Source organism: Sphaeramia orbicularis, chromosome 14, assembly GCF_902148855.1.
Source record: "Sphaeramia orbicularis chromosome 14, fSphaOr1.1, whole genome shotgun sequence".
Taxonomy (NCBI): domain Eukaryota; kingdom Metazoa; phylum Chordata; class Actinopteri; order Kurtiformes; family Apogonidae; genus Sphaeramia; species Sphaeramia orbicularis.
In genome coordinates, this window is record NC_043970.1 from 50,010,231 (window position 1) to 50,034,418 (window position 24,188).

Here is a 24,188-nt window from a genome sequence, read left to right on the forward strand (position 1 = left end):
TATACAATCTTGGCATCATTTGTATCTTCTTCCAATAATTTCGCCTAGAACTCATAAAATAGTCTGATTCTGAAAAAAATCCTTCACAGCCACAAAGAAACTATTTGTGTAACATGTTTAAATCTAAAAGTTGAATTATTACATATTGTAAGTATTACAGTAATGAACACCCTGTCTCTGTCACTAACTGTCAGTTGAACTTATCTCAGACTGACAGATAAGAAAGAACAGGACGGTTAATTTGGCGCGTGCTCACGATCGCGCTCTGTACTCCACCAATCCGGTACGAGCGACAGTACAGCATATTTTACATGCAGGCTGAATAAATGAATAGCGTGAGCAAATAACTGGCATTGTGTATTGCGAAGTAATATTAGCAAACATGCCCGAACAAACCAAGGTTGCGAAGAAAGGCTCTAAGAAAGCCGTGACCAAGTCTGCCGGTAAAGGAACCAAGAAAAGGAGGAGGGGAAGGAAGGAGAGCTACGGCATCTACGTCTACAAAGTCCTGAAGCAGGTCCATCCTGACACCGGCATCTCCTCCAAAGCCATGAGCATCATGAACTCGTTCGTCACTGACATCTTTGAGCGGATCGCCGGTGAAGCCTCCCGTCTGGCTCTGTACAACAAACGCTCCACCATCTCATCCAGGGAGATCCAGACCGCCGTCCGCCTCCTGCTGCCCGGGGAGCTGGCCAAACACGCCGTGTCTGAGGGCACCAAGGCCGTGACCAAGTACACCAGCTCCAAGTAAATCTGCGGCTTTCTGCATCAAATTAAAGGCCCTTTTCAGGGCCACCCACCGCCTCACAAGAACGACTTCCACATCGGCTGTATACTGTTTTTAAAAGAAAACCAAAAACGGCAATAATCTGGCAGCGGGGGTGCTGAAAACTGAAAACTACCATCTCATAAAAATACGGTAATTTTCCATAATTACAATAGTTTCTTGCTCTAACTTTACATGACATTTTGCATATTTTTTTTAATTTAATGTGTAATAAAGAATACTTAAATGTATTAAAACAATATAAATAAATTTAATAATTTTCAATGAGACTCAGTTGTACAATCCACTGATTAAAAACTGTATTTGTACAGTTTATCAGTGCTTATACATGTTAAACATTCACAAAAATACATTTATTCAACATTTTTGTTGTGAAACCTCCTGTAATTACACAAGATATTTGTCAATTAACAAACAAGTCTTGTTAAACTTACAGAACAAATACTTCTTTAACGGTTAATAGTCAGTAATTTTGTTTTATTTATTTATTTATTTTTTTACAGTATTAAACTTTAAATTAAGTTTAATCTCATAAATAGAAAAGAAATAATTGTGAAGTTATGATACATTTGCAAATGTATTTTAACTATTTTTCTGTGAAAAAAGAAAAAAATTCTTTTAAAAAATGGAAATTTTATGGTTATTCAGTTACGTGTTTCAGTTTCGTGTTATTTTACATTTGACATGTAAAATCAGTCTATTTTTGTCATTTCACTGATATTTTCCTGTATTTTAAAAATACAGGAAAAATCTGTAAAATAAACAGTGGAAATCCTGTTAAATTACATATATATATATATATATATATATATATATATATATATATATATATATATATATATTTTTTTTTTTACAGTGTTTACAGTATTAACCAAAATGTAAAAAGCAAGTGGACGATAATATGTCATGATGGATTAAGAGGCTTAATTATCTGTAAAGGTTTTTTACTTAAATGCATGTAGTATACAACTGTATTGATCCGGTGTGTGAACAGTTTCCTTAGAGCACAGGTGTCAAACATGCGGCTCGGGGCCCAAATCCAGCCCGCCAAACGGTCCAGTCCGGCCCTTGGGATGAATTTGTGAAATGCAAAAATTACACTAAGATATTAACAATCCTTTTAGTTCAGGTTCCACATTCAGACCAATTCAATCTCAAGTGGGTCAGATCAGTCAGATACTATCATAATAACATAGAAATAATGACAACTCCAAAGTTTTCTTTCTGTAAATGTAAATATTTTCATGTATTTGCACTAAAACAAAGTATAATTTCGCAAACATAAATATGAACAATCTGAAATGTCTTAAGAGAAGTAAGTGCAATTTTTACAATATTCTGCCTGTTACTAAATGTTTTGTGTTTGTAGATCCACTGTGATCTGTATGTTATTATGTACATGTGTAAATGATAAACTGAGGCAGAATATTGTTAAAATTACACTTATTTTTTCAGTTTGTTCATGTTGTTCACATATTTTGAAAGGATAGTTTCTAGACATAAACTTGTTCATAATGTAAATTTACTTTTTTCGCTTTAAAACAGAGAAAAGTTTGGAGTTGACATTATTTATATATTACTATGTTATTATTTTACTGGTTCGGCCCACTGCAGATCAAATTTAGCTGAATGTGGAACTGAACTAAAAGGAGTTTGACACCCCTGCCTTATAGTAACAGCAGTGACTTTGTCCATCTGACATTAACTCTTTCATGCATAATGGTAACTCCAGTGGACAGTTATTCTACAGCTGTTCTCTTGTATACTTTATTTTATGTTTATTTTATATGTATATTATATTTTTATATTTTGTTGTTTTAGTTTCATATCAGCCAACATTGTGGACGCTTAATGCATCATTCTTAACACTGCAATTCATACCATTACTGTAACTTTGCTGTTCTTGATAAACCTGATCTGCACTAACATGTTTGAGTGTAAATCCATTGTTAATTGTTAGACTGTATTTAACAGTTTTTATTTATTTATTTATTTATTTATTTATTTTTTTTGGGGGGGGGGTTAAACAGTTTGTTTTTTTTTTTTTTTTTGCATATTATCTCCATGAAGTGAGCAATAACTAGTATTAGAATATGTTACAATGTGAGAAAACAGATTAGCAGCATTAAACATGTTTTTATTTCATTGTTTTCATATCATTTTCTGATGTTGGGTTTTAAATAGTTGTGTCTCTGCTTCAAGAATATAATGCATGGTGTAGCATGGACATTTTTCTAAATCCATGGAAAAAAACAACACACAACTCAATTGTATTGTTTTTTTTTTTTTTTTCATGCCTAGGGAGGAATAAAAACACTCAAAAAACCCCAAAACTCAACTAACTGCTCACAATTCACGCATGAAAGGGTTAAAAATATTCGTCTGAAATAACACTGGACTTAGTCATTTCTGTCCATCAGCAACTGGTGGTAATTCTACAAGCAGTTTAAAAGGTAGAGAAACATATATAAAGCCTAATATTTGCATGACTGTTGTACATGCGGAATTCTATAAATGTGATTAATTATATAAATAGGTTTTATGTCCATGCATTATGTGATGTGATCATGTACACAAGCTACAACAGCAACAAAAAAATAAATAAATAAAAAAAGTTCGTTTAGGTGCACAAGGAGTTCGTTTGATCATTTTTTAGCAGAAGTCCAAATCCGTATTCTCTTATTCAAATAAATATCTGTGATGTATCACCTAAAAACATGCTTCCGTATTCTGTAATGCTCTGACTCATAAAAACATAAACAGTCTGTTTGTCAGTTCCCGCTCTGTGGAAAACAGGAGTGGTTTAGAGACTTTTGACATTTCCTTTATCCAATCAAATACAGCGCGTGAGTCTAAACCGTCTACTCAAACACAGCGCGCGAGTCTAAACCAGGACCAATCAGCGCACTTGCCGCTTTCATTGACTCTATATAAACCGGATCTGGCATTTGAAGTTTCATAATCTGACTGTACAAGCAGGAGGAAGCACCAGTGCATCATGGCTAGAACCAAGCAGACCGCCCGCAAATCTACCGGAGGAAAGGCTCCCAGGAAGCAGCTGGCGACCAAAGCCGCCCGGAAGAGCGCCCCGGCCACCGGCGGAGTCAAGAAGCCCCACCGGTACAGGCCAGGAACCGTGGCTCTGCGTGAGATCCGCCGTTACCAGAAATCCACCGAGCTGCTCATCCGGAAGCTGCCCTTCCAGCGCCTGGTCAGGGAGATCGCCCAGGACTTCAAGACCGACCTGCGCTTCCAGAGCTCCGCCGTCATGGCTCTGCAGGAGGCCAGCGAGGCTTACCTGGTGGGCCTGTTCGAGGACACCAACCTGTGTGCCATCCACGCCAAGAGGGTCACCATCATGCCCAAAGACATCCAGCTGGCCCGACGCATCCGCGGAGAGAGGGCTTAGGCTGACCCCAGACCAGTCCAACCACACAACGGCTCTTTTAAGAGCCACTGAAACACTGAAAAGTGTCAACGACCAGAACCTGTGGTTTAACTGCAGTTTAGATTAATTCCCTCCTGGGGTGAGGCTGTAAAAGGGGACTACTAAATGAAAATATTAAAATTGTTCATTAATCTGTTTAACTATTTAAGCCCCCCCCCCCCCCCTCTCTAGTGCAGTGGTTCTCAAACTTTTTACAGTGGAGCAACCCCTGAATAAAATATACTTTTTTTTTTTTTTTTATTTATTTTTTTTTTTTTTCCCCCCAGCTGAGTAACCCCAACTGTCGCTTCAGCATTTTTTTTACTGAAAAAAACAAAAAATAGGCAAAATTTGTTCCTGTGCCAAAGGTGGCTGTTTGTTTTTAAAACTGTAAACAAACAAAATAAAATAAGTTTTAAAAGTAAATTTTGTGTATAAAACAAACTGAAAAGTGCCCTCTTTAATTGATAAGAAAAAAAAAGTAAACTGGTCATTAAATTATCCTTTGACCAACAAAAAATAACTTGGCTACTCAGATACACTCATTTTAAATTATATAAAATAGAAATGTTCTTAAAATGTTACCAAAATTTAAAGAACATGATTGACAATAAAACTATTTTGTTTTTATTGTGTTTTGTAATTCATCATTCTCATTATTTATTTTGCTTTTTTTTTTTTTTTTTTTAAATAAGTTATATTTAATGTATTTTTCCCCTTAGTACCCTAAACTTCTTCCAAGTACCCCTGCTCTAACACAACATAAACTATAGTCCACCACAAAGTCCCCCCCCCCACCACAGAGACCGAGACCAAGGTGAGGGAGGCGCGGTCTGCTGACGGGTTCTGATTGGTTCGTTGAGCCGACTAGCCGATAAATGACACATCACAGTATGTCAGATGAGGCTTCTGAGGAAGACCGGAGTCAAGCAGGTAACGTCTAAAAACTATACCTTGTATGACAAAAAAAAAAAAAAAAAAAAAAAAGAAAAGAACAAAAAAAAAGTATAATTACATTAACAGAAGACAAAATGAACGTTATTAGCAAGATCAATATATGGCCTCATAAGATAGATAGATAGATTTTATTTATCCCAAACTGGGAAATTACAGTGATCCTGCTACAAATCCAAAATTCCTCAATTCCTTATATATTGTAAAAAAAAAAAAAAAAGAAAAAAAAAAAGAAATGAGAGTCATGACTTATTGTGTGTTCAGGATTCTTTATTTTGAAAATAAACAGGGAAGTTTATGATGCAAATGGAAGTGGTAAAAATACGTAAACTAGCTGAAAATATAGATGAAAAAAAAAAAACACATCACACTTCTTTTAAAATGTAAGGCAGATGAGGAATTATAAATTTAGAAAGTCATTATTTAGTTTATTTTGAAGGTCAACTGAGGACAAAGCGGATGTGGCGCGTGTACTTTAGAAACTCTCTTATGATTGGACAACTTCAGTTACGCTTATTTCCACCAATGAGCGAGCAGGAGGCTGTCGTTATATACCTGAGTGTTCCCTTCCGCAGTCATTTCTTTTTTAAAGAACACAACTTCTGACAGACCAACACAATGAGCGGACGCGGTAAAGGCGGTAGAATTAACATTGTGAAAACTCATATCCTTTCCAAACTCCTCTTTTTAGCTAACATTTTTCCTCCAACTGACAAAATGATAACGCGGTTGAACAAACAGTGTGTAAATCTGATCTGGGGAACCACCAGAGAGGTCACTAAAAGAATACTATTGTTTAAAAATAAAGAACTCGGTGGACTCGGTGCAATAGATCTCGGTCTCAAATTAAATATTGCCTTTATTAAGAATGTCTCAATGAGTATGTCACGGAAGTCAACATGGATCTATGACCTGTCCACCTGGGAGAAAAAAAAAGGCAGGGCAAGGAAAGGACCTTATTACAAAATCATATATGGTGACATAAAAGAAAAGTATAAACATTTAAATATCGACTGGGTTAAGGGGACTTCTAGAGGGATCTATAAATGTATAAGCGATTTTAGCTATGGTGGATTGGTGGATTACAAACATGTAAAGGAAAACGAGAAGAAGACTGTCATTAAAAATATAAAGGACAAATCTATTTCTGAGAATTACAGAGATATCCGCTGGCTTATTTCTGTAAGTAGACTTCCAGCTAGAGCTCTGGTATCCTGGAGCTGTTATGTCACAACAAAAAAATGTCCGATGATAAACTGTGGAAATGACGAAACTCAAGAACACGTACTTATTGACTGCTATAGAGCGCAAGCTGTTTGGACTTTTTTTAAAAACATTGGCCTGAGCTGCCCTATAAACTATCGCTCAGTCATGTACGGACTTCTAGAGGAATCAACATCAACAAACAAACATAGACTCTTCCAGTTAATCATCTACATTGTAACAGTCAAGCTCTGGAAAACAAGATGTTTAACAGTCATTAATCAGAATCTCATAGATAGTAAAACAGTGATTAAACAAACATTGACTGAACTACGCAGAAGAAGAACCCTGGACAAACAGCACTCCTTTCCATGGAACACAATAGACTTGTAAGTCAGTCTTCACATTGAAAGAAAAAAAAAGGGAAAAAGGACAGAAAAAAAAAAGAAAAAAAAAAAACATGTATGCATGTTTTAAGAATGTGTGCCTTGTTAACATGTATATGTATGTATGTTTTTTTTTTTTTTTTTTTTTTTTTTTTTTTTTTATATAGATAAAGAGCAGTTTTATAAGTGAACGTATTTGTGGGTGGCTAATCAACTGTGTTAAGTATGGGGACATATGTCTGTGCCTGTATTCTTTTGAAAATTTCAATAAAGAATTTAAAAAAAAAAAGTAAAGGCGGTAAGAGCAGTTTTATAAGTGAACGTATTTGTGGGTGGCTAATCAACTGTGTTAAGTATGGGGACATATGTCTGTGCCTGTATTCTTTTGAAAATTTCAATAAAGAATTTAAAGAAAAAAAAAAAAAGTAAAGGCGGTGCCGGAAAGGCTCGTGCCAAGGCCAAGAGTCGTTCTTCTCGCGCTGGGCTTCAGTTCCCCGTGGGGCGTGTCCACAGGCTGCTGCGTAAAGGTAACTATGCCCAGCGCGTCGGTGCCGGAGCTCCGGTGTACCTGGCGGCCGTGCTGGAGTACCTGACCGCTGAGATCCTGGAGCTGGCCGGAAACGCCGCCCGCGACAACAAGAAGACCCGCATCATCCCCCGTCACCTGCAGCTGGCTGTCCGCAACGACGAGGAGCTCAACAAACTGCTGGGTGGTGTTACTATCGCCCAGGGTGGAGTTCTGCCCAACATCCAGGCGGTGCTGCTGCCCAAGAAGAGCGAAAAGCCCCAGAAGGCAAAGTAAACTCTGACGAAAGTCTTTGAACACAACGGCTCTTTTAAGAGCCACCCACTGCATGTTTAGAGGGGACTTCCTGTCTGTTCAGACTTTATTTACTACTACTAATACAAATACATTTTATTTGTTACGCACTTTACATTTATATCTAAAAATCTCAAAGTGCTACAGGCAATAAATAACAGAATAAAAATGGATAATAAGAGATAAAAACAGTTTAAACATAAAAACAGTTAAAAATGGCGACAATTAAAACAGGAGAAGCATGCATAAATGTTGAGAGACTTATTTATTTATTAGGGACAGTGCATATTAATGAACATCTACAACAACTGCAGCTGTAAATATGCCAGATTGTAGCAGCGGTGCTAATTTCCATCTGTTCAGGAGGAGTTCCATCTAATTCAGGAGGGCCCGTCTTGGGAAAAGCCATAGCTGCCCTAAACACCAGGCCCCGCTGACAGGCTGACCAGTCTGCTATCACTTCATTAATGTCTCTTTTTGTTTCGTCTGCCCCTACTGTTGTTGTTGTCTGTGTTGTATAATGTTGCTGTCTTTTTCTTGTAATGTTCAGTCAGTGAAGACGAATTTCCCCACGGGGACCAATAAATTAAATCTAATCTAATCTGTAGTCCCTAGGCAGGTGACAGGAAAGACAGTTGACAAAAAGACAAAACATCTTAAAAGACATTAGACAAAAATGCCAAACGTCATAAAAAAACACAGAACAACAGTGAGAACAATCTACTGATGTTCACAGGCTTGGTTTTCCTTCATCCAATGTTTAAGTTGTGATTTGAAGGAGGCATATGACTGTGAGTCTCTTATGTTGAGCGGTAAACTGTTCCAATATTCAGTCCCGGTGACTGAAAGTGTAGTTTGTCCAAATGTAGTGCGTCTGCGTGGCCCCTCCCAGTCTCCTGGAGCTGTGGCCCTGGTGACCATCCTACTGACAGAGCGGGATTTGATAAAATCTGTCAAGGGAGGAGGGGATAGTCCATGCAAGACTTTATCGTGGAAATGCTTTCCTGAATAAAAAAGCTCTTCAGACCTTTTTTAAAAGCGTCCACGGTCTGTGGGGCCCGGAAGTGATCAGGCAGGGCGTTCCACAGACAGGAGCAGCAGCAGCAGCAAAAAAGCCCTGTCACCCATAGTTTTAAGTTTTGTCCTGGGGGGGGGGGGGGGGACAGACCAGGAGATTGGCCTGACCAGGTTCTGGAGGTGGTGTGGGGGGTGAGGAGTTCAGTGAGGTAAGAGGGGGCTTGACCATGGAGACAGTGATGGGTGTGGAGGAGGATCTTCTGTTTGATGCGGAGGTGAACAGGGAGCCAGTGTAGTGAGTGAAGGGCAGGAGTGATGGGCTCGTGTTTACGCCCCCTCATCAGGATCCTGGCAGCGCTGTTGACTACATTCAGGGTTTGTATTAGTGCTTGAAATCCTTGAAAATGCATGAGATGAAGGTCTGGACCAGGGGTGTCAAACTCATTTTAGTTCAGGGGCCACATTCAGCTCAGTTTGATCTGCAGTGGGCCGAACCAGTAAAATAATAACATAATTATATATAAATAATGTCAACTCCAAAGTTTTCTCTTTGTTTTACAGTGAAAAAAGTCAAATTAAACAATGAAAATGTTTCCATCTACCAACTATCCTTTCAAACAATGTGAATAAAATAAACAAACTGGAAAAAAATATGTTTAATTTTAACAATATTCTGCCTCACGTTATCATTTCCACGTTTATTATAATGTACAGATCACACTGGATCTATAAAAAAAGAACAAAAACCATTTAATATCATGCAAAAATATTGGTAAAATTGTACTTCTCTTAAAATATTTCAGGTGGTCCATATTTGTTCAGGTTATTCACATTTTTTGTGAAATTATACTTTGTTTTAGTGTAAATACATGACAATATTTACATTTACAAAGAGAGAAATTTGAAGTTGTGAGTATTTATGCATTATGATGATAGTATTTTACTGGTCTGACCCACTTTAGATCAAATTGGTCTAAATGTGGAACCTGAACTAAAAGGATTGTTAATATCTTCAGTGTAATTTTTGCATTTCACAACTTCATCCCTAGGGCCGGACTGGACCCTTTGGTGGTCCGGATTTGGGCCCCGGGCCGCATGTTTGACACCTGTGGTCTGGAGGGTGCTTGCATCTTAGTTTGTGTTTGTAATTCTAACTGATTTTCTTTATTTGTTTTTAAAATATTAACCCATAAAGACCCAAACATCCACTGTCAACCAAACGCATCTATTGATTTAAACCAGGGGTCTCAAACATGCGGCCTAGGGGCCAAATGCGGCCCGCCAAAGGTTCCAATGCGGCCCGTGGGATGAATTTGCTAAGTGCAAAAATTCCACAATCAAGGCTGTGGAACTCATTTTACTTCAGGTTCCACATACAGACCAATATGATCTACAGTAAAATAATAACAGCAGAATAACCTAAAAAAAATAATGACTCATAAAGTATCCCTTTTTTTGCATGAAAATGTTTTGGTTATTATTTATCGATTATTATGCTATTATTTTACTAGTCCGGCCTGCTTGAGATCATATCTGGCTGTTTGTGGCCCCTGAACTAAAATGAGTTTGACACCCCTGCTTTAACCCTTTCATGTATACTGGTCACTACAATGGACACTTATTCTACAGCTGTTCTCTTGTATATTCATGGATTTTGTTGTTTTGTTTTGTTTTTACACATATCTTTATTAAAGTTTTAAGACATTACATATCGTTTCTGACATGGATTGGTAATATTGTGTAGATCTCCCCTGAATGTAATAGTTATAGTTTTCACGCAATTATCAGTAAATACATGTTTCTTTGCTTCAAAAATTAAATGCATGGTGTCCAGCTGAGTGGACATTTTTGGAACTTCATGAAAAATAGGTTCCTAAGAATTTTTTTTTTTTAAATTATTATCACTATTTTTTTTTTTTTTTTTTAATGTTTTTTTTTTTTTTTTAATTTATTTATTTTTCATAAGAAAATTTTCAATCGCATTGTTTTTTTCATGCCTAGAGAAGAATAAAAACACTCAGGAAAAAACTCTTGATTGAGGTTCTCATAATTCGTGCATGAAAGGGTTAAAGTGTCTAATATATGTTTTACTATATGCTATACTCAATCTATAGGTTATGAGATTTATTCTTAAGATTAAACATCTCATCATTCTCCGGACACCACTGGACATAGGTTACATTCAGACTGCAGGCAAATGTGTCCCAAATCAGATTTTTTTGCTCATATGTGACCTGTATCCGATCTGTTAAAGACAGTTTGAACAGCACTAATCAGATTTTTTCAAATTCCACCCAGGCCACTTTCATATGTGGTCCTAAATCTGATACGTATCTGATATTTTGCAATGCGACTTCACTCTGAATGGCCAGGTCACATTTATTTGACCTTTACATCAATGAAATGCGACAAATGCCACAATTCTGCGTCCCAGGAGCGTTACTTCCATAAACACAGTGCGTACCTGCGTGGTCACGTATTACATCAAGACCTCTTTTGCAAATGCGGGTCACTTCAGGGTCGTATTCAGTTCATACTCAAAACTGATAGAAGTCGCTGTTAATGTGTAATACGAACGAGCACACAAAAATAATCGGATTTCACCCAAAAATCCGAATGGTGCAATAAGACCTGCTGTCTGAACGCAGCCATATAGTTTTAGTCACATGTTAAATATGAAATAAACACATTCAGAAAGTAATTTATTACCTCCACCAAGGAGGTTATGTTTTTGCCAGGGTTTGTTTGTTTGTCTGTCTGTTTGTCTGTCCGTTAGTGTGCAACATAACTCAAAAAGTTATGGACAGATTTGGATGAAATTTTCAGGGTTTGTTGGAAATGGGATAAGGAAGAAATGATTAAATTTTGGGAGTGATTGGGGGGGGGGGGGGGGGGGGGGCACTGATCAGCCTTGGCGGAGGTCTGCGCTCTCTGAGTGCTTCTAGTTTCTACTGTGATCAGCTTTGTTAATGACACCTGTGGTGGAAAAATTTACTTTTTATATTTTATACTCTTTATATTTTATACTGTTAGTACATCTTCTTTTAATGCTGAGTCATTATTCATTATGTGTGATGTTTACCACTCTGTAACACCCCCAACCCAGGAACGGAGTTCTTGCCTTGAGTTAAAACCCAAACACCTAAATGTCTGAATGTGTAGATAGAGAATGGCGCCTGCACTCCAGATTGGATCCAAGCAAGGTTAGAGTGGAGAGGTCATCATGACCTCTTCACGGAGCAGAGAAGGAGTAGTATGGGGTGGTACGATGTACGTAAGGAATGACATCATAGTTTGAGGGGGTTGGATTTGGTTCTATATAATCTTTAGTTTTCTCTTGTTTAAGCAGACTTCACTTACAGAGTTTCTCTGTGACTGACTTCTCAATAAATGCATTTATTTATTTTAACTGTAACTTTCTCTCCTCCTCTTTGTGTGTGGGTTATCAGTTGAACATTTCCATAACACACCCATGACTTCTGGTACCGGTACATTCTGCTGTCTATATATGGGCTGTTTTATACTGAGACATTTTCCACATATACTGTACATTTAAGAGTAATTCCTTGATTAATGGGAGTAGCTATGGCCTGGAAGATTGGAGGTCATGACCAAAGGGTTGTTGGATCAATTCCATCTGAGAAATTGTTGGACGGTTTGCCCTTGAGCAAGGCACTTAACACCCATCTGGATTCCTCGGTGTCAACTACAATAGAATAGAATAGAATAGAATAGAATAGAATAGAATAGAAAAGAATAGAATAGAAAAGAATAGAATAGATCTTTACTGTCATTATCACAGGAACAATGAAAATCAGTTTAGCAGCCCAGTTCAATTTAGCAGCAAAAAAACTTAATGCAAAAGGGATTGTGAAAGAAAAAAATTCAATAAAATAAAGTAAAATAAAAAATATCACACAGGGTATTGAGAAAAAGTAGGACTATGCAAAGGCTTCACAATAAAATATTAATACACGTGCTACTAAAGTACTACTAGAACTTCTGAAATGAAAAAAATATACAAAAATAATATACAAAAGCTAACTCTATACCACAGATGAGAGATATGTACAACGAATAGGATACTGATGGATTAAAGCACTGGGACAGTTGGAGTGTGTGTTGCAATATTACCTTTGATACCAAAATCAGTGGCCTTCATCTTGCTCTGTAATGTCTTGTCCTGAAAAAGGAGTACAATGAAGAAAAAAATGCATATGTATTTTGTGAGCAGAGGTGTACCACAGGTATAGTATGTAGATACACATTATTACATACATTCACAGCAGTCATGTTAATGTAAATATTAGTTTAGTTTAGCAATATCTAAAGTTATTGACCAACAAATTCACATTTCTCTCCACGTTTTAAGGCAGGAGGGGTGTCAAACTCATTTTCTTTCAGGGGCCACTTTCTGTCCACTCTGATCTCTAGGGGCAAGACCAGTAAAGTAATACGAAAATAGTCTATAAATAATAACAACTCCAATTTTTTCTCTTTAGTGTAAAAAAAAATAACATGAAATTATTGTAGGTAGTTTATTTATCACACAGGGTAAACAAACAACTCCCCCTGTCTGATAAATGAATTACCTTCAATAATTATATGCGCAAGACAGTATGAACTTTTACTAGACAATAACATCAAAATATGAAAATATTTTACATTTACAAACTATCCAAACAAAAAAGATGAGTAACCTGAAAAAAGTGACATTTCTTAAGAAAATTAAGTACAATTTTAACTATATTATGCCTCAACTAATCATTTATACATGTGCATTACAGATCTACAAAGGTACAAAACATTTAGCAAGAGAAAATTCTTAATTCTGCACTTAATTTTCTTTAGATGTTTCAGGTTGTTCATTTTTTTATTGTTAAAGGAAAGTTTGTTAAAGTAAATATTTTTCTGACTCTGAAATAATGCCCCAGACGTAGCGCAAACTGCGATGTACTTTGTATAATGTGTAATCAAGAAGTACATTAAACATATAGAAGAGTAAAACATGACTTAAAACGCCTGTCCAAATTAATTTGTGTGGGCGGTGATTCAATCCGAATTCAGTGACTTCCTGTGTTTACCTGCACTGATAATATCATAGATAAAAAAGAAATAAAACACCAGATCACAGCGTTTTCGGTTTTGTTCCACTCTATGATATGTCTACTTACTAATGCACCATGGATATGTTTGGTACAAAACATTTTAAGCCATTTTTTGAGAGGAAATGTGAAGAAAAGTCGCTGTGAACTGTGCAAAATGAGTCTGTACTGAGGAGGTTTGAGGCTTATTGAAAATAAATACAAAACTCATGTCCGCCAGAAACTCCCTGAATCTAAAGGGATGAACCCCCGTTCCACGCTGGGATAAAAGGTCGGGGGTTAGGTTTTTCATTTTTATGTTTTTTTTCTCCAAAACGTGGAGGAGAAAACACAACTGTCGGTTTGTTTCAGCGGCACGGCGGAGCGGCGCGGTGGATTGACTCTCCACGGTTCTCATATGCTTCATTTATTGCGGTCGTCCAGAGCTGGCACATCAGTCTGACAGAGACACAAAGAAGAGAGAAGATGGCAGAAGAAACTCCAGCTCCAGCTACTACGCCGGCGAAGGCACCTGGCAAGGCGAAGAAAAAGAGCTCTTCCCGGACCCAGAGCTCCGGTCCGAGCCTTCCGAAGCTCATCCTCGCCGCCGTGGCTGAGTCTAAGGATCGGAAAGGCATCTCATCAGCCAAGCTCAAGAAGGTGTTGGCTTCCAAAGGCGTCGATCTGAGCAAGTCCAACAAACGCATCAACGTCACCATCAAGTCCCTGGTGAGTAAAGGAAAACTCATCCAGGTGAAGGGAACCGGGGCGAGCGGCTCATTTAAACTGGCCAAGGAAACCAAAGCGGAGAAGCCGAAGAAGAAGAAACCGGCCACTCCCAAGAAGAAATCTGGTAAGGCCAAGAAGGCTGATGCCAAGAAGTCTCCAGCGAAGAAGAAGCCAGCCGCGAAGAAGGCAGGTGGAAAGAGCACCCCGAAGAAGAAGTCAGGGAAAAAGCCGGCGGGGAAGAAGCCAGCTGCCAAGAAGCCAGCTGCCAAGAAGCCAGCTGCCAAGAAGCCAAAAGTAACCAAGGTTAAAGTCCCAGCGAAGAAGGTCCAGAGGAAGAGTCAGGTGAAGAAGTCAGCCACGAAGAAGGGACCAAAGAAGGCAGCGAAGAAATAAAGTGATGTTGTAATAGACACACAAACCAAAGGCTCTTTTAAGAGCCACCACAGCCTCCACTAAAGAGCATTCCATTCATTATGATCTATAGTCAGATCACAGGCATGGTGGAAGTACTGAAGTACAGGGTTCCCACTAACATGAGAAAAGGACAAAACAAAAAAACACATTTTATTATTGAATGGTAGGTTAGTTTATTTCAGACACAGACATGATACAAAACATATGAAACAAAAATAAAAATAATAGTAAACAATACACCAATAAAAACTTAAACAATAGAAAAATAATAATGACAGACAATACACAAAAAATCAAATAGTGAAAAAAAAAGAACTGTTGTGCCTGAAAGGGAGTAGGAAGAAGCCACTGCTTATCCAGTCCTACCCCCTAATTCCAGTCCTCAGACTGTTAGTATACCTCTAGTATAGTTAGAATATTAGTAATGTATATCCCTTTCATGCATGAATAGTGACAGCGTTCAAGATCAAGATTTTTTTGCCTGAGTGTTTTGATTCCTCTAGGCCACAGGTGTCAAACATGCGGCCCGGGGACCAAATCTGGCCCACCAAAAGTTCCAGTCTGGCCAGCAAGATGAATTTACAAAGTGCAAAATGCAAAAAATACCCAGAAGATATTAACAGTCAAGGGCATCAAACTCAAAAGTAATTACATAATAACCTAGAAATAATGACTCGAAAATGTTCTTCTTGGTTTAATGTGAGAAAAATAATACATTATGCCTCTAAATAATGGCAACACCACTTTTTTTCTCTTTGATTTATTGCAAAGAACATTAAATTCTGATATCCTTTAATAAAAAATGTCAATAGCCTGAACAAATATGAACAACCTGAAATGTCTAAAGAAAAATAAGTGTAATTTTAACAATATTCTGCCTGTTTTGTGCCTTGGTAGATCTGATCTGTAATGCACATGTAGAAATGATAAATTGAGACAGAATATTGATAAAAGCATACTTATTTTTCTTCAGAAATTTCAGTTTTTCCAGTTATTCACATCTTTTTTGTTTTAGATAGAAATAGTTTCATCATTTAATGTTATTCTTTTGCATCAAAAAAATTGGAGTTGTCATTATTTATAGGCTATTATGTCATTATTTTACTGGTCCGGCCCACTGGGCTGAATATGAAAGAAAATGAGTTGACACCCCTGTTCTAGGCATTAAAAAAATAATGTGATTGAATATGTTTTTATTAACCTATTTTTCATAGGGTTGCAAAAATGTCCATTCAGCTGGACATCATGCACTTCATTTTTGAAGCAAAGAAAAATGTTGTTAGTGTGTTCTTTTGTTGAAAGTTCCAAGAATAAGTCTGGATTCATCTCATTTTTATAAATTTATTTTGGCTTCATCTGATCACAGACAAAACTTAATTTAGTATTAAGGATCCACCTCAAGGATTACAACCAACCCATACCATCCTAAAAACTTACTAAATGAAACAAAGGAATCCTATCTTTAACATTAACTACTGACTAATTTGTGATTAAACTTAAGACTTTAACTATTTAAATTAAAATAATATTTCAGTATTTCTATTAAATAAAAACATTTTCAATGCTGCTAATCTGATGGTGTCTCACATTTTAACATATACTAATACTAGTCATTACTCACTCCATGGAGATAATATGCAAAAAAAACAAAAAAACAAAAACAAAAACAAAAAAACACCTTTTTGTTTAACCCCCCCCCCCCATAAATTACAATCTAATAGCAATAACAAGCAGTTGATTTACACTCAAACGTGTTAGTGCAGATCAGCTGGAGAAGAACTGTCCACTGGAGTGACCACTATGCATGAAAGGGATATTATCCTCCTGAGGCCCAGCAATGCATTTTTGTCCTCTGTAGTGGACAAGCGTTTCAGAGCTTTACTTCAAAAAAAAAAAAAAAAGTCAGCTGAAAAGAACATTATGTAAAATAATTTTTAAAATGTATCTGAAAAAACTGTTGCATCATGCTATTTCCAATTAAGGCAATAATTTAATGTAAAATGGCAAAAATACTTACTTACTGGGTCTCAGGAGGTTTTTTTTTTATCTGTTATAACATAATGTCTGTACTCCATACCATGTATTTGGTGATGAGATAAATAAATAAATAAATAAATAAATAAATAGCTGGGCTTCAGGGGGAAAAAAAAGAAAAAGATTAATTCTAGGGTGGATTTTTCCTTTTATCATGTGGTAAAATGACTAAATTTACATTCCAGAGCTCACAAAAAAACACAACACTGCATCACCCCATTTTTACACCAATCCTCTGAAAAATAGATAATTAGCTAAAAAGAATTTTAAAATAATAAAGGAAAGTTTTTGAGTCCAATATTTAGATGAAATTAGTAAATTCATAACCTGCTGCAAACAGAAAGAGATGGTTTTAAAACATGGGTAATAAGAAAGCCATGTGCCTTCATATTTGGTATATTTACTTTGTACAGTATGGTGTATTATTGTACTTATACATGTCAGTAATGTAGGCAGTATATTTTGCTAATGCTAATAAAATCTCCTGTAGCTTGAGAAAACCTGTAGCCAAATTGCTGTAAATATACACTTAAAAACACCTGTTAAAAAAAGAAAAAGAAAAAAAGATTAAAACACAAAGCCAGAACTTTTAATACAGGACATTTACTTACAAAGAAATGCTGTTAAAAGTGATAATTGCGACATATTTGTTTACTACAATATTTTTAGGAAACAATATAAAATTTATTAAGACACTTAGGCCAGTAATAGATATATTTTTGCAGAACAACAAAATCTGAAGGACAGAAAATGAATCAAAACAAATGACACAAAATAGTTAATTTTTGACTTTTTATGTCCATTTCTTTTTTCTAAGTTATTTGCTTTGATAATAAAGCATTTTTCATTGTCATATTCATATTTTCATACATTTTCTGATTAATTTTACCGTGGAATTATTGGGTGTGTTGATGCATAAGTCATATGTAATAGATTCCAAACACAGTAATATTAATTAGCTCATATTCCAACTCAGTATAAAACATGTTCAGTGACATGCATTTAAAGTTATAATGAATTGATTTGTTAAATAAGAAAGTAAAATGCACTCATAACTCGGATTTAAAACAGATTTTGTATGAAAACCTATATCATTTTCAGTGTTTATATTTTACCAAATCAGAGAGATCCTTATTGCTGTCATGAAATTATTTTATTTATTGTAAAAGTGAATTAAAGAGACAATAAATCCACATTCATTCATAACAGCATCTACTGATCTACAGCACAATAGAACACTCAGACCTATAAAGCTTCTTTAACATCAATTTACAAATATTTATATAATTCAATGTGCTGTTATATTCAGAGATACAAATTTGGGGTTTTCTGAAAATGAATAAAGTCTGAATAAACTGCTCAAACATTGTGTCACACTATAGTATCTGCCTTATCACTGATAATATTACAGAAAATAAACGACTTTGAAAGAAAAGGGTTTTGTCTGTGAATTTCGTTCCTTCATCCTTTGATTTAATTTGGTTCACATGAAAAAGTATAAATAAAACTGGTAAAAGCTGAAAAATAAGGGTGTGATTTCCTCTCAGTAACATCTTACACAACAACGCAGGCGTTAGTTTGTTTGAATTCTTAAATATGACATTTCAAATTTCCTTCTCCAATAATAATTCAACTATAAAGCGCGCGCGTCTAAACCAGGACCAATCAGCGCACTTGCCGCTTTCACTGACTCTATATAAACCGGATCTGGCATCTGAAGTCTTATACTCTGACTGTACAAGCAGGAGGAAGCACCAGTGCACCATGGCTAGAACCAAGCAGACCGCCCGCAAATCCACCGGAGGAAAGGCTCCCAGGAAGCAGCTGGCGACCAAAGCCGCCCGGAAGAGCGCCCCGGCCACCGGCGGAGTTAAGAAGCCCCACCGGTACAGGCCCGGCACCGTGGCTCTGCGTGAGATCCGCCGTTACCAGAAATCCACCGAGCTGCTCATCCGGAAGCTGCCCTTCCAGCGCCTGGTCAGGGAGATCGCCCAGGACTTCAAGACCGACCTGCGCTTCCAGAGCTCCGCCGTCATGGCTCTGCAGGAGGCCAGCGAGGCTTACCTGGTGGGCCTGTTCGAGGACACCAACCTGTGCGCCATCCACGCCAAGAGGGTCACCATCATGCCCAAAGACATCCAGCTGGCCCGACGCATCCGCGGAGAGAGGGCTTAGGCTGACCCCAGACCAGTCCAACCACACAACGGCTCTTTTAAGAGCCACTGAAACACTGAAGAGTGTCAACGACCAGAACCTGTGGTTTTACTGCAGTTTAGATTAGTTCCCTCCTGGGGTGATGGTGCAACTAGTTATAATATTTAACCCTTTCATGCATGACTTATGAGAACCTTAGTCAATATTTTTTTCTGCAGTAATTTTATTCTTTAGGCATGAAAAAAACCATGCAAATGAATAATTTTTTTTTTTTAACTCTTTCATGCATAGTGGTCATTACAGTGGACAGCTGTTCAAAGGTATTCTCTTGTGTATTTAAAGATTTTGTGGTTTTAGTTTCATATCAGCCAACACTGGACGCTTATGCATCATCCCATACACTGTAATTCATACCATTACTGTAAGTTTGCTGTTCCAGATAAACCTGATCTGCAGTAACATGTTTGACATAAAAAAAAAAGCTAATTGTTATTAGACTGTAATAGTTTTTTTTGTTTTTTAACGAAAAGGCTGTTAAAATGTGAGAAAACATCAGATTAGCAGCATTAAACATGCTTTAATTTCATAATTTTCACACAGTATATCAGTAAATACATGTTTCTTTGCTTCTAAAATTTAAAGAATGGTGTTCAGCTGCGTGGACATTTTTGTCACTCCATGAAAAATAGGTTCCTTTTTTTTCCCCCCATGCGTAAAAAGGAATAAAAACATTCAGGAAAAAAAAATCTTAATGTTCTCATAATTCATGCATGAAAGGGTTAATGAACCTGTTTTTTTGTGCAGTCACAAAAATGTCCACTCAGCTGGACACCATGCATTTAATGTTTGAAGCAAAGAAACATTTATTTAAAACCCATCATCAGAAAGTGATATACTGTGTGAAAACTATGAAATAACATTTTTTAATGCTGCTAATTTCTGCATCGCTAATGTTTTCTAACATTTTATCATACTCTAATATTAGTTATTACTCATTTCATGGAGATAATATCCTCCTGAGACCCAGGAATTTGACAGTTTTAGCTTTTTTACATTAAAAATTGTCTTGATTGGAAACTGCATAATGCAACAGTTTTTTCAGATACATTTTTAAAATGATTTTTATTTAATTGATTTTTTTTTAATGGAATGTCCTTTGTAATGCACAGCATTTTTTGAGTAAAACTGTCAAACTTTTGTCCCCTACAGAGGACAAAATGCATTGCTGGGTCTCAGGAGGATATGCACACACACACACACACACACACACACACACACACACACACACAAACAAATTGTTTCAGAAAACTATTAATTACAGTCTAATAATAACAATTAGCAACTGGTTTACGCTAAAACATGTTACTGCAGATAAGGTTCATCATGAGCAGTTACAAGTAACAATAATTGTATGAACTGCAGTGTATGGGATGGTGCATAAGCATCCACCGTGTTGATGATATAAAAGTAAAACAACAAAACCCATGAATATACAAGAGAACAGCTGTAAAATATCTGTCCACTGTAGTGACCACTATGCATGAAAGGGTTAAACAGTTTCAAGGTTGTTCCATACAGCAGAAAAAGTAGAAGCTTGGTACCAGTCATGTGTCTGTCAAATTATATTCAATTCACATCAATATTTGTTGAGTTATACTGTAGTGAAAAATGTGTGGTGAATGGGATTTTCAATGTTAAATGTAAATGTCCACAGAGTCCACATTCCACAGTGGATGTGGACAATTTAGCTCCAGATACAAGATATTGTTCTAAGCTACAGGTGGATCAAATTGGAGGCTAATTAGAGTCCTTTTGAATTTTTTTATGAATTTTCGAAAATTGCTCAATGATGAGAGATAGGAAAATTGTAGATGTTGTGACCTTGCTGTGACCTTGAACTTTGGCCTACTTGGCCCAGAATTGAATGGGTTGGTCCCAGGGCCTAGGCCTATCTGTGGGTACAATTTGGTAAAGATGGTTGTAATAGTTTTTCCGTAAAGTTGCTAACAAACAAACAAACAAAGCAAAGTGATCACAATACCTCCTGGTGGAGGTAATAAATAAAAAACACAGGTTAAAAACACAGACAAACATCACCAGTATTATAAAAGACAACTGTACCAGTGTCACCAGAAGGCATATTGTACTTTTCTGTTCTATTTACAAACTCAGTACATTGTCACTTGTATCTTCCTGCTATAAACAACATAAACAGATTGAAAACGAAGACCATGTAGTGTGTTGTTCTACTTAAGAGCTTTACAAACTGTTTTCTTCCACTCAGACTCATTCAGTATGCCAGTGTTGTTGCAGATGGCGTCCACTCCTCCAAATGTTTCTACACTTTTCTGAATGCTGCCAAAGAACAAGAATAAAACCCTGCTGTCTTATTTGTATTATGATCTTCCATCTCAAGTGAATATTTCTTCACAGTGGAATCAAACTGCATTTTTGACAGTTTTATGAATCTGCACATTTCAGCAAAAAACACCACATATTGCACTGTGTACTCACAGTATATTTACTTAAAATAACAAGGAAAGAACCTCAAAGTAAAGGTATGCTAATAAATTGATACCACCAGTGTCTTATTTTAATTTTTCCATTGTTTATCTTTTTCTACTGTTGACTGATGAACACAAATAAGTTGAAGAATAAAACAGCAAATTTTAATTCTATTATTCTATTCATGTATTATTCTAAATAAAGTCTGTATTCTAATCTCTTTTTATTGTGATATTTTGTTGATTACAAATCAGAGCAGCAGGGGGCAGCATCAAACCACAAACTGACATGATGACACTGGTATTAGAAATGAAATAACATAACTGTGAGTCATAAACACTAACTAAACAAGCAAACTCTGAGAGTCGAGGCTTGTAAAAGCTGTAAAATAATCAGTAACTGTGCAATGATTCAACTCTCATTCATAAACACAAAAAACATATTGTTTATTTGACATTTTAAGACCAAAATTTAACTATGTCAGTTGTTGGTGTGTTTATTCTAATGTTGATCCTCAAATAGTATAAATATGTGTGCAAAAATATTATTATTATTATTATTATTATTATTGATTGATTGGCGTATTTATTTCGAATATGAATGTCAAAACAGAAGAAAATAAATAAACAAAACACGTTTAAACATAAGACATATAATACATATTCAAAAAGGAGTGAGACGAAGTACAACTTATAAACTTCCTCCCCTTGGAAAATTAATCTGTTAAAGTCAAAACACAATATAGTTAAAATTAGTTAATTCTCTGACTTCTAATAGTTTTTAAGAGAGAAAGGTTCATAAAAATCACAAGCATAAAATGAACTGTTACTAAGGATGTAAGGATGCATCACAAGACAGTTAATGGATACAAATAAACAAGCCTTGATTGTTTATGAAAATTTGAATGTATTGATTCCTGATTAAACCTCTGACTTTATTTTATTTTATTTTATTTTATTTTATGATGTTCTTTACTAATATTGTTCATTTAAGTTTGATATTGTTGCTAAGTCTGAAAAAAATATGTCTTTTTCTATGAAACTGATTGAATGTATAACCAGATATTGACTAATAAATTTGAAAAAAAACAAAAAAAAAAAAAAAAAAAAAAAAAAACGTAATGGATACAAATGTGTGACAATTCAAATCGGTTGAGATGAAAAATGACCCGCAATGTCCTTTTTAAACAGCAGAGGGCGTAATCTACTTTGAGTTCACTTGTACGTCATACGTCACTATGTATTCGACATTCTACGTCTCTGTCAGGTCTTTGACACTGACGTCACAGACACGCGCCCGGCGCCATTTCAGTGGGTAAGCGAATAACAACAAACACTGTTAATCAACAGAGAGGAGAGTTAAAGAAATATAATAATGGAGCAGAAAAAGAAGAACGAACGGATACCGAATGAAGAGAAACTTAACAAAGACGTCAAGGATCGGTACTTTGCTGAGCTGGCCTCTATAAACAACATTGATCCATATAAACTGGAAAAAAGAAAACAGCTGGAAAGTTGACGTCGTCCAGACATTACTAACTATCTGGTTTATGGCATAAGTACTTACACTTTTCAAGAGTTAAAAAATTACAAATCTCTTGAGGCTCGTGGATGCTTCTCCAGTGGCTGGTGCAGGATCTTTACTCATTTCAACCGGAGAATTGTGCCAACACAGTCGTCACAGCAAAGGTAAGAAAACCTAAAATATCACCCTGCGAACAGTGATGACGTTTTGTTTCTGTTCCCACATTTGTACTAAAACATCTTGAAGTGAATGTTCACATGGAAAGATATGATCCAAAAATAACAAGTCCTTGTTATTTTATATCACGCAAGAAACATTCCTTAACTTTCTCATTCGATCTGTGATGTGCAGCTTTGTTTATCACTTTACCCTTCAAAATACAACTACCCAGAATGCAGTAGTTTTTTGCGAGTGTGACGTCAGGTGTTGAAGACTGAATTGGTCTTTGCACAGTTTACCCTACCTCAGAGAAACAAAAAGGGATTCTCTTTAATTTGTTAAAAATAAGATTAAAGATGTTTTGTAGTTTTTATGTATTTAAATGTTTTTTAAATATACATTCATTCTATAGTTTATTGTTTTCCAGATGTATCGTTACCTCCCTAACTGTTACACAAGATATATTAAGCCATGATGTTCATCTTAAAACCACTGAGAAACCAGATCAGCTTCATCAGGTTACCATCGCTAACAGATCAAAATAACACATTTAATGATTACATTGGATTGTTTTCTTTAAACGAAAGAATAAAGAAGCACGCCAGTGATCCTAGCAAAGATGCCATAGCGAGTGGTAAAAGATGGCCGACGGAGATAAATACTTCTATGCGTGCATGACTCACATCGTCTGGAGCCTTAAATCGTCCCATGACAACCTCATTACCTAATGTTAGCTGCTGTTTGCTTGTTAGCTAATGTTAACTGCTGTTACTTCTAACTAATTGAAGTTTCTCATTGCTTGTTTACTAACTTAACTGCTGTTGTCTTGCTAACTAATGTCAGCTTAGCACTGAGACACTATTAGGTTTGAATCTGTGGTCTCTTTTATCAATGTGTGTAGTGTCCTATTGTTTAATACAGATTTATGGTACTTGATTGACCTGTTTTTTAATCTTATAATTTAATCATGCTTTTAGATGTAAAGCAC

The 24,188-nt window shown here is 36.2% G+C and overlaps 3 protein-coding genes across 3 annotated transcripts; all 3 read left to right on the forward strand.

Annotated features, from left to right (window-relative positions):
• Positions 1-382: 382 nt before the first annotated feature.
• On the forward strand, positions 383-960 carry LOC115432792 (histone H2B 1/2-like). The gene has a single exon (XM_030153797.1). It carries the CDS (start codon positions 383-385, stop codon positions 752-754), a length of 372 nt encoding a protein of 123 aa, XP_030009657.1. The 3' UTR covers positions 755-960.
• A 6,123-nt stretch (positions 961-7,083) lies between these two features.
• Positions 7,084-7,651, forward strand: LOC115432789 (histone H2A, sperm-like). The gene has a single exon (XM_030153793.1). It carries the CDS (start codon positions 7,116-7,118, stop codon positions 7,560-7,562), a length of 447 nt encoding a protein of 148 aa, XP_030009653.1. The 5' UTR covers positions 7,084-7,115; the 3' UTR covers positions 7,563-7,651.
• A 6,509-nt stretch (positions 7,652-14,160) lies between these two features.
• Positions 14,161-14,947, forward strand: LOC115432785 (histone H1-like). The gene has a single exon (XM_030153790.1). It carries the CDS (start codon positions 14,168-14,170, stop codon positions 14,801-14,803), a length of 636 nt encoding a protein of 211 aa, XP_030009650.1. The 5' UTR covers positions 14,161-14,167; the 3' UTR covers positions 14,804-14,947.
• The last annotated feature ends 9,241 nt before the right edge of the window (positions 14,948-24,188 follow it).